This window comes from Delphinapterus leucas, chromosome 13, assembly GCF_059928025.1.
Source record: "Delphinapterus leucas isolate spDelLeu-1000000601 "Yukka" chromosome 13, BTC_Dleu_Yukka2, whole genome shotgun sequence".
In the NCBI taxonomy this organism is placed as follows: domain Eukaryota; kingdom Metazoa; phylum Chordata; class Mammalia; order Artiodactyla; family Monodontidae; genus Delphinapterus; species Delphinapterus leucas.
Window position 1 is genome coordinate 75,378,377 of NC_143141.1, and position 12,128 is coordinate 75,390,504.

At 34.7% G+C, this 12,128-nt stretch overlaps 1 protein-coding gene across 17 annotated transcripts in view; it reads right to left on the reverse strand.

The window, feature by feature from the left end:
* The window catches only part of NCOA1 (nuclear receptor coactivator 1), a 366,103-nt gene that overhangs the window by 68,452 nt on the left and 285,523 nt on the right, over positions 1–12,128 (reverse strand). For all 17 annotated transcript variants that reach the window (XM_089922464.1, XM_022574322.2, XM_089922461.1 and 14 more), the window contains 2 exons: positions 11,635–11,730; positions 6,715–6,855 (listed from right to left, as the gene is read on the reverse strand). In XM_089922464.1, the coding sequence (XP_089778590.1) occupies positions 6,715–6,855; positions 11,635–11,730 (237 nt within the window). The remainder of the gene's footprint in view (positions 1–6,714; positions 6,856–11,634; positions 11,731–12,128) is intronic.

Below are 12,128 nucleotides of genomic sequence, written 5' to 3' on the forward strand. Positions count from 1 at the left end.
CAAAAATCAACCTTAATCTTTCCCTATAATGGGGCAGCTCCTTAAATTTATTAAGTGTTCATTAAAAATACCAAGAAGTAATTTTCTCCCCTCTCATTCTCAGTATTATCTCTAACAAGCTCTCCCCCAACGTTTGGCTGGCTGATTTTTAAAAACAGCTTTATTGAGATGTCATTAATATACTATAAAATTCATCCTCTGAGTTTTGATTAGTTTGCAGAGCTCTTTAACTGAAATTCAAATTTAATTTTTCACTCAGGAATGTGAATTGATAAGGTCCCCACTTGTCAAATTATTATAGTCATATATATTATTTTTGATGTTTGAATTTAGTTTAGTAAGCAAATTAAGATAAAGCCACTGATTACTAATATAAAATAAAAACTAGGTTAAAGCAGTCAAATCACAGTATAAACAACACGGTTTACTTTTGTCCTAAAGCTTTATTAACAACAGATAAAATTCTAACTCTACTGGTAAATATTTATGAAATATGTAAAGGCTCTACCAGACTACTAAGTAAGAAAATGTCACTGGTGTTTCAGTAATACAACAGAATTCTTTTTTGAGAAAGATTTAATAGGTAGACTCAGCTATACCAAGGTTAAAAATCATATCCACTGAAATACAAGGGCTACTACCACAAATGACTATTATAATGTAGCCTGTAATAAATGTTAGTCCTATTTTTCAAAGACATTTCAGAAAGGGCTTCAGTCACACTTTAAAGACATATGAGAAAGACAAAATGACCAACTGATAAATAATTTTTGAAGCTACATATTACTTTAAGTGAAGAGAAGGCAGGCTCTACTTTATTGCCATGGGTATACCATATAAACTGAAGAGGGCATAATCTGCTGTAAATCAATCTCCCAAAGTACCAAAACCAGGATATAAAGTTAATTTCAAGGATTCCTTACCCACCTGGCAATTTCAGCCAAATCACTGGCACATTTACCAAATACAACACATGGAGAAATTTAGTATCTAGTGAAATAATAAATGATGAAAAAGTCTTTACTGAAAACCGATAATTTCTGTGTAAGGATATAAGTTAAATGTTTGCTCTGACAAAACCTTAAAAATATATTAACAATTCCCAACTGTTAATATCTTCTGATAATATATTTTAGAAAACACAACTACAACAAAAAAGTGGCACTTTAAGATAATTATTAACCTGGGATATTGAGAAAGCTACAGATATATAAATGGCCAGATAAGACACAGAAGATATTTCACGTTATTTTGCTGATGCCATTTTGTCTATTTTTCCATCACACTTTATTGCGCTTTAGGATCATTCTGCTAGAAAGCATTCTCTGGCTCTTCACCACTGAGCTGACGGTCCAATATGGTAGTCATCAGCCACTTCCATAATGTGGCAAATCGACGGGGCAAATTAAATTTAAAATTAAAAGAAATTTAAAATTCAGTGCCTTAGTCTCACTAGCCATATTTCAAGTACTCAGTAGCTGCATGTGGCTAGTGGCTGCCATACTGGACAGCACAGCTCCATACAATCTAATTTCATTTTGCATTTCCAATCTTATTTTTCATTGTTTCATAAACATTTCTTCTATATCTCTTTGAACAGGGGGTAGAAAACCTTTTATACACTTATTTTTCTTCTTCAGGTAGAATAAACGTAAGGGCTAGTACTGTGTCCCATTCTTATTTTCCACTCTCCATTGAAATTGCACAATGCTTTTAAAGTGAGAAAGAACTAAAAACTCAGGCTAACATGGGAATATTAAGATACTGTGGATTACAGAACCATCAATAGTCCTTTGGTAATTATGCTTCCTTAACTTGGAGGACTACATCTAAACTAGTGAAAATTCCAAAATTGGGGAATCCCTTCTAACTTAATACAGGAAAATATTACACTTTAAGTTTTGAAGTTAGATTATTTATTTTCGATAATAAGGTGTGGAATAAGACTCAGCACAAGGAAGGCAGCACAGGTCAATGAAAAGCATAAAAGCCTAGGAATCAGATTTAGGTTTGAACTCTGACTTTGTCATTTACAAGTTTAGGACTTAATAATGCAAATTAACCTTTGCCCATTGTCACTAAAATGGAGCCAGTTTACTGTGAGATAATATCTAGCATGGAACCTGGTACATAGCAGGTACTGAATGAGTATTTCCTGAATAAATACCAAAGAAAAAACAAACTACAAATAAGGAGCTTCCAAAGTACCTATGTCCTGAGTCACTCACATTCAGCCAATCCCAAGATACCATTTATACTAATAGCTTCAACCCTACATAACAATCTAATATTCTGAATTAAGACATGAGTATGGGAGCCATAATTCTTTACAGAACTGGTTGGTTAAACGTCTGTTCTACACACCAAATTTTCCCCATAAGAAAGATCTGTGCCTGAACAAAACTATTTGGAATTTCATTTGATCTCAGGTCCTGACCTTGTTTTCTGATTTAGTTTTACCAGGTTTTGTTTCCTGATTTAGTTTGGCCAGGTTTGGATCTCTGACTCCTGTGTCCATTTCTAAAATTTTTAGAACACTTAGTGAGGAGGGATGTTATTTGATGTGGTATTATTGCCACCCCAGAAACTCTTCAAAGAACCTTTAAAATGGCAATCGTTTTTGCTTTTGTCCCCCCAGAGTAGGCCTCAACAAAGCCAGGAAACAGAGCAAAGGAAACTGTTTTCTCTGGTCACAGCAGCTATAGAAGTAGAGCTATTTGGGTTTTTGACTCCACCTAATTTGGTGCTGAGATAACCTCAACAAGCATGCCTTACTGATGTTAACCAACTGGGCAGGTTTAAAACGTATGGCAGGGTACTACAGATCAATGCTGTAAGAGATTTCTCTTTCTTTTTGATATTTCCCTAGATATATGCAGAAAAAATGCAATTTAAAAATTGTTACTAAGATAAAGAAAAAAAAATTACCCCTAGATGCTCTAAGATTTTCAGTCACCAATGTGTAAACTCTATTCAGTATACTGAAATTTCTCAAAAAGGAAAATAAACTCATATTTTAAATATTTTTAATAAAGTTAGACAAAAAAAAAGATTTTCAGTTAACTCTGTTATACAGAACATGGACATTCTGGTTAATCATTCATATGGGAATTTACATTTTATAGCAATACTTCCAAACTTATTGATACTACAAACTCCTTCCAACTGTCTCATGATTTTTTTAATGAAAATAACTTTATTTTGTGATTATAAAGTTAATAGAGAAATGAACAAAGAGTAAGTAAAGATAAACTTGTATAATCCCATCACTCAGAGATAACCACTGTTAACATTTTGTTAGCCTTCTAATATTGGATAAATAGATATACAGGAATGAGATCTTACTATATATGCCATGCTTTCTTAGCCTACTTTTTTTTTTTTTTTTGCGGTACGCGGGCCTCTCACTGCCGTGGCCCCACCCCGCCGCGGAGCACAGGCTCCGGACGCGCACATGGGCCCAGCCGCTCCGCGGCATGCGGGATCCTCCCGGACCGGGGCAGGAACTCGGCGTCCCCTGCATTGGCAGGCGGACCCCCAACCACTGCGCCACCAGGGAAGACCCTCTTAGCCTACTTTTTAATGTAACAATGTATCATGGACATCCTTCAAAGAGAAGAAACGATCCATTACATTACATTATTGATAATAGGTAAATAAAACTTTCATAAAACTTTTCTAGGCTATCTAGCCCAACATTTCCCATGACTACTACTCTCCTTAAGTGCTAATAGATGTGCTACAGGAAAAAGTATTCTTAGGAAAAATAAGTCTGGGTAACAAAGTCAAACTTGAACCTTTATTGTAGAACTTCCCAGAAACTTAAATACCTTAAATATGTCTTATGAATCCCCGAAAGTGGAGACTGAAATATTTCCCATATTTAATTCAGCATGAAACATCATTTCCTAGTTATAGCTATTAATATCTTGTGGAACCTATGTTTATGTTTTCCAAACTTTTCTGTAATAAAACATCTTAGACTATAGACTCTGGTTCAGTAGTGTGGGTGGAGTCCAGAAATCTGGTTTAACAACTGCCCCAAATGAATCTTATCAGGGACCTTAGGGAAGCATTTAACCTAGACTATTCTCTAAAAGAATGATTCTGAATTGAACAGAACTTAGGAAGCTTTTCTAAACTATATACCTTTATGAACTTCCTCCCAGTTTAAAAAATTCCTCAGGTGGTCCTGATACCCATTTTCCCCCAGTCTCAATGGAGAACAACTGCTTTAATCTAGTTCATCCTGAATGCTCCCACAATATTCTTTGGCTGAAATGTGTTTTCAAATTTGATTCTGGAAAATAAAATGGTCAACACCCTTTAAAAGCAGTCCATGAGCTGTCTGTCAAAAGCAGCTGAAAAACTAAGCTAAGAACTTAAATCTTTTTTTTTTTCACACAAATACTAACGTTTAATCTCGTTTTCAAAGTCGAAGAATGAAAACTTGCAATTAAACACTGAGCAAGCCACATATTTAGGTAATATTTCTTAAAAAGTAAGAACTTAAATTTTTAATGCATATTAGGATTTTATACCAGCTGCTGCCTTCAAAAGGTAAGTTAAAGGCAGGAAAAAAGACGGAGGACAAATTTTCTTGCCTAAATATCAATTACTGTATAGGTTTTACATTTTAAAAGTTTTACACAAAATCGAGGATATAGTGGCATAATTTGTTTCATTCTTTTACACTGTCCCTAAGTGCAGAGGCAGCAAGGAAACTGCAAATGCTATTTACATCTCTCTCCATTCTTGATAGACCAGTGGTTCTCAAACTTGATGTTGAATATAACTTGACTGCTGAATATAACATATAAGAAAAAGATGTGCTCTATTCATGAACGCTGTTTACCAGGTTGTCCAGAATCTCCAAAACACTAGAATCAGTCATGTGAATTCTGGGCAATTTAATTCTGAGAAAAAAGTTATTTCTATTGAGGAATTTTTTTTTTTTCTAAAAAAAGTACAAGAAAAGGACATTAAGACGAGTAATGGAGAAGAGGTGTTAAATTATATTTCTTTACATTTCTCTCTAAATTGTTTTACTTCATATGTTAATTATAGGTTAGTTACTTATTTTACTTTAATCCATCTATTTTATAGAGAGTTCCAATGGTTTAGAAACACATACTTTAAACCACGGCTCAATCACATCTATGGGCAGCCTAGGCATTTGGACAATGAGACAATAATCTAGACCTGCTTTGCCTTGGCCAAAATGTATATAAATTATAGGCAAATAAAATTGAAAGTCTTTTAAGGAAAGCCTTGGAAGGTTCAACTTATAAAGTTAAGGCAAAAATCAAAGAGAAGAGTATCATATACTGCAGCATTTTAGGCAATGAGTGAAGACAGTGCTCTGAGTCTCCCACTTATACAAAAGTCAAGTGCTATTGCTGGTAGAGGGAGTCACAAAGTTTGCAACCAGCGGATGGCATTAACTGCTTTCTGTAATGGTTTCCAAAACTGACTGCACTTCAGGATTTCCTGGGGAACTTCTTGGTCATATCCACTGAAATACCATCTTTGGGGATGGTAACAGTCTAGTAAGAGGCCAACTGAAGAACCAGTAGTCTGTAGGAAGCTGTCCCACAAGTAAACAGACTATTGAGATTCATACAGATGGCTTCCTGAAAAAAAAAATCAAGCTGCTTCCTTCACATACCATTAGGAAGCAGCTGACCTAAAATGGAATGAATGGAAAATCATCTGTAAACTTAAGAAACCTAACGGGAAAATGTTAAAATTAAGAAGGGTGATGGAATAATGAAAAGTATTTTAAAAATTGTTTTTCAGGAATAGCCATACAAAGAGTCTCTTTCCAGACAAACTATTTACTTAGAGATTACAGAACAAATTACACTGGGAAAGATGTATTAGGCTACCATAATTACATGACAATATTTTAAAATATATCAAAACCCCTTACCTCTGAATCTTTACAAACTTTCTGGCCTTCACTCTCAGTTAATTTTCCCTATCTTTCCTATAATACTGTTAAGTTCCTTAAGGGCAGGGAATATACTTGTTTCATATTCCCATAGTACGTACTATGACACAGCAGTTATTTAATTATTAATTCATAATTTCATATGACATATTTTTAACTTGAAACTTCAACCTGAGTCAGGTACTGTAACAGTCATGAAGTAAACATGCATGATATAGATCTGTATTATCTAGAAGCTCTCTGACATGCCTGTTCTGCTGGGAGTGATCGTCAAAGGCCAGACAAAAATATCACTTCCTCTCTAAAGCCATCCCTGATTCTCCAAGTCAGAATTAATTTTTTTCTTCTTTTGTTATACCTCTTTTATAGCCCAGGCCACACTGATCTTTAAAACTGTCATATATCCTCCTAACAGATTTTGAGCTCCTGGAGGGCAAAATCCTGCTCTGTCATCACTGAATCCCTGGCACCTTACATAGTGTTCTATGTATGTGAGGAACTTGATACGTGTCTGCTGAATGCATGAATGAATGAATGAGTGAGTGACCACCACATGATATCCTGTTTTTTAAAATGTGCATCCCAAAATTCAGGATCCACTCATGAATTACTTTGCTTACCCACTTCTTCCTTCCTAAAACTGATTATTGCAAAAACTGTAATTTGGAAAAAATACTTATCAAGCCATAAATTCTATATAAATTATTCAATATTAATAAAGAGCAAGGTTAATGAAAATAGCTGAGAGAGAAAAACCTTACCTTCTTGAAATAGTTGTCTGGCATAAGATGGCTCTCTGCCTTGAGGTTGGAAAAAAGCATAAATGCACTTCCTCACTAAATCTTCCCAGCCAGTTCTGCCAGCAGCTCTCAGGGAACTAGTATCAATAGAGATGATTTTACCTATACAAAGAATGAAAGTTTACATTTATGATAGCCTCCTAATACAAGTCATTCATGTTTCAAAACTAACAACTGCATCTAAAAAATATTCTGCCACCTCTCAAATGTTTAATGGACAAAAGCACTATTAATTTTTATAACATATGGTAACGGAATATATCAGTGACATGATATTACAAAATTGTTTTTGCCTTGGAGTGCGTTATATTATATCCTAAAATTCAATACCAATCAAGTAGTAAAGTCATATCATAAAGACCTGAAGCTGCAGAGACTAATGTAGGTCAAACTCCTCTGGCTTGCTCTTTGGATCCTGCTCTCTACATATACTAATGATTGGATCATTTATTGGGGATGGGAGGCAGAGATGAAATATATTATTTTGGTTTAAATTAATTTCCAATAATTAAGTGAAGAGAATATGAGAAAGTAAGGAAGCCTTTCCTTTCCTACCTCCTCTTGGGCTATAGACAATATTGCATTTAAGAATAAAGACTGAAGGCAAAAAAAGGACAACCAGAAAAAGATAAGTGAGAACATTAAGATCTGCTAGGCATTCTGCAAACAGAACATACGCTTTATAAAATTTAGTGGTGATTTGACATTGTTATCACATTTGAACAAGTTTCCTAAATGACTATGGAAGAATTCAGGCAAATTATTTCTTAATCAGGAGCCAATTAATCCAGTTTGTGATTATTCAGATCTGTTTTATTTTATTTTTAATGAAATCTTATATTCACACAAAGTAATATTGGTAAGATATATATATATATGTATGTGTATATATATATATATATAAATTAAGAATTAGATTAATAAGATGAAAACTTACAAAGCCCCATCCAACTTCAAAACTTGAACATTACCAATATCATCAATATTATTCAATTATGTGTGTACTCCTCACTTGTCACATCCTTCTGTCTTTATATTCTCCTGTCTATCTAGATTGTTCCCAGTTTTTTGTCATTACAATCAATACTGCTATGAATATCTTTCACATTTTCCATAGTGCACGTGTGTAACAGTTTCTCTAGAGTACATATGTAGGAATAGAACTGTTGAGTCACAGGTTATGTGAATGTTCAAATTTATAATATTGAACTGTTTTCCAGAAACTTATGTAAGAGTTACTGTTAATCCAACATCCATTCCATCACTTGGTACTGTTGGGCTTCTTTATTTTTACAATTAGTAGCTGAAAAATGGTTATGGTCTAACTTTGTATTTCCCTGATTAATAAGGTTGAATATTTTTCATGTCTATTCACCACTCAAGTTTCCTCTTCTGTGAATGCCTGGTTGTCTTTTCCTCATCTTCCCTTTTTTCACACAATCAACTCAAATCTATTGTACTGTTTGTGCCTCTTCATTTTAACTAATCCTTTCTTTATATATTTCTCTTGGTTTGTTTAGAAATAAAGTATTTATTAGACCTCTTTAACGTAGGGTCTTGAATCTAACATAACCAAGTATGTCTGATCAGGTTGTCACCCAAGTCTTGGCATAAATGTAGAAAGAAAATAAATTAAAACTTAAATGAGGGAATTTTTGTTATTTTAGAACAGTTTGGGGAAAACCTGATGAACACTGTGATTGAAACTACAGATAATTTCGGATTTTCTAAGAGTTTTAATCATTCAATCTTTGTCTCATCATATAAGAGACTAAGAGTTCGTTATAGCAGAGAATCCACTGTTATATAATCTTCAAATGCAATAATACTCCTCATATGCAGTGACTAAGCGAGGCAATGTATGTTTGTGTTTATGTGTTCAAGGTCAGTATTAACCCACACGACAGCAAGGACGTCTGTAATTGTGGGACTGGAGGGGAGAAAGTGATTAAATTATCAGTAATGGTAACAAATGATCAGTAATGCAATGAGTATCTTAGGAGAGAATCATAAATAGGTTGATTTAGAATACTTCTCCTTGCTAGAGGAAAGTTTAACCAACCGACCAAACAAATAAACCACTGTTCAACATTTCCTGGTAGAAAACTTCTTTTTTTTAAGGGACACGAACCACTCCATGTAGAGTTGAAAGCACTACTAAAACTTAAGGAATTAAATATCTAATACTTATTATAGCTTGTTTATTATTTTTTATCTAAATCAACTCTATGATATGATGCTAATTTTACATCTTAAGAATACTTCAGGGAAGCAGCCGCATAGCAGCGGGAGAAGCAGCGGGAGATCAGCTCCGTGTTTTGTGACCACCTAGAGGGGTCGGGTAGGGAGGGTGGGAGGGAGGGAGATGCAAGAGGGAAGAGATATGGGGACATATGTATAACTGATTCACTTTGTTATAAAGCAGAAACTAACACACCATTGTAAAGCAATTATACTCTAATAAAGACGTTAAAAATAAAAGAATACTTCATATTTTTCTGGCATCTTTCTATTTTCTCTGGTATCTTCTGTGTAAGAAGTGTGTGCAGTACAGTGATGCCCTTTAAATAGTGCGTCGGTGGAAGGCAATGCAATATAAAGAAAGAGTTCTATATTAGGGCCTAAAGATGTCTGCCCTCAGCAATTAGCTGCCTGGTTTTAGAAAAGTCACCATTCCCTCATTTGTAAAATGGACAGGCTAGATTCCGTAATCTCTGAGGTTCCCTCTAGATTTATAATTACTTTATGATCCAGAGCTTAATTTTTTAATTTTTATAAATTTATTCTAAAATCAAGTATATCTAAGATTTTAATGCTGGGTCCTTGGTCAGAAACAAAACTACCAGTTATAACATTGTTCCTATGGAAAAATACAGTCTTCTTTAAAACAATCTAATTTAGGATTCAATTTATAGAAATGCAATATGAGGAAAAGCTGAAATATACTGTTCTTAAATTATCCTCATAATTTTTAGGCCTCCCTTGTCTCCCACATTTATTCTGTGGCCTAACCATCACCCCTTTTCAACAGGCTTTTATTCTGCTATCTCTCAAACCCTTGTTTGGTTTTACTGACACAAAAGACCAGCTATATTTTTTAATAGACCCTATTTTTCCTTCATGCAAGAAATTTTGGATTTTCAGTAAGGGTTTATTAAATTTTTCCAGTGTTGTTCATCGGTGGAAAGTGGAAAGGAACGTGTACATGGTAGACTCAAAAAGTGAATGAATAAAGGTTTGGGAATTGATCATTACTACCCTTAGATGCTGTAATTGTTGCTGTAAGGGTAGTAATTGATCATTACTGTAATAGATGCTGTAAGGGTAGTAACCGATCATTACTACCCTTAGATATCAAGCTCCTAGACATTCTCTTTGTTGTATTCTATTGGGTTGGCCAAAAAGTGCGTTCGGGTTTTTCTGTAAGATGTAACGGAAAACCTGAACAAACTTTTTAGCCAAACCAATATTTTCTGCCCTAATTTATCCCTACCTACTCTTTAGTAAGAGCAGTTGGGAGTTTATCTTTAAGAACACAAGGATAAAGCACACAATACAGGAATATTAGACTTCTGGGACTAAAAAATTAATAAATATTGTAACAGGATCTTGTAAACAATGGTAAAGTGAAAAAGTACATTAAAACTAAACTTTCACAAAGAATAAAATTTAGTAGAAATGATTTTTTAAATCTTGGTCTGCTAAAAAATCTATCTGTAGTATCTATCTCTATTTTAAGACTAGAGTGGTAAGTAATACATATACAATTCTGATTGATGTAAAAGTATGAAAACCTAACATGACAAAGTGAAGATAAGATTAAACAATATAGGGGAATTCCCTGGTGGTCCAGTGGTTAAGGCTCTGCACTTCCACTGCAGGGGTGGGCAAGGGTTTGATCCCTGGTCAGGGAACTGAGATCCTGTATGCCGCATGGTGCAGCCAAAAATTTTTTTAAATTTAAGAAATTTAAAAAATTATCAAAAAAGATTAAACAGTACATGAGAAATACTTTATAAATTATAAAGAACAGTAACAACTTGTTTTTGCTGAAAACCAAATCTGAAGTAGGCCTTTAAAAAGAAGGGCTTATTTTCAGGTATGCTCACTATCACTCACTTTGTGGCTCTACGGCCCTTCCTCCAGTTCTAACATACTGTCTTAGGGCTTTTTGCAGCTCTGTCTCCTCAGTCAGGAGCACCCATTCTGCACCATGCCCCATGCCCAACGCGCCCTTCCAACACCCACACTTTGCACAGCTGGCACAGCCTCATCCTTTGGGGCCTAGGGGCGCGATATCAGCTCGACAGGCCTTCTGTTAACCAGCTAATTTTAAAATAGGACCTCCCTATTAGCTTCCCTTATACCATTTCACACCTTTTCCATCAAAAAAGTACAAATCTGTAATTATATCATTGCTTTTTGCCCAATCAGGTATACCCTGAGCAATCACACATAGTGACAGGCACTTCTAGGAATTCAATCAGTATGTGCTGAATAAATTTAAAGACAAAGAATAAAGGAAAAAAGAAATAGCCAGATACATTTATGCACAATATTAAAACCACTTCTTTGTATCTGTTTATAAATAAACACATTAATATCTACATTGCCAAATTTCTTTCCATCGATTATGAAAAATAATTTATAATCAGAATATAGACACGTGCATAATTACAGAATAATGTTCTCCCCAGCACCCTCCCATAACAATGATGACAGTATCTAAAATGCACAGAATCAAGACCACATTGGAAATGTTTTCTGTACAGGACTAGTGAACAGAAGCTGAACAGCAGAGAACAGAGGGACACAGTTAGTTTTAAGGGCATAGTCACATCATTAATACTGAGAGAACATTCTGAACTTTGCAGCTAGTACCTGTAGTATCTTGCTTGGTCATAAAGGATTCTACACCCGTAATAGCTGGAGGCCGAGGTAATCTCCGTGCAATACAAATCAAACATGACTGGAAATCTGCCCAAAACAAGAAGGGGAAATTGAAGGAAAGAGGGTAGCAAGCGGTTCACATCTACCACCTGCCATTAATGGTTTTTATAAAAACAGTACATGTTATATGATCTGACACAATATTGGAGTCACTCTGATCTAATAGTATAATATTAGAAATAAAATTGCTCGCAACTAAAAACTGGCAGCTCCAGATAGAGATCTAGTTAGAATAAATTATCCCTTCCCATTGAATGTTCTTACATAAACTAGCGGAGACTGATGCATCTCAAGTACTTGGATGATAACAACTTGAAGAAGTAGTTTTGGCTACATTTAAGCAACATAGTGGTTTATAAAATACAGTTTTTTAGCCTGTTTCCTATATTCATTAATGGCTACAAAGATTATTCCTATAACCACTG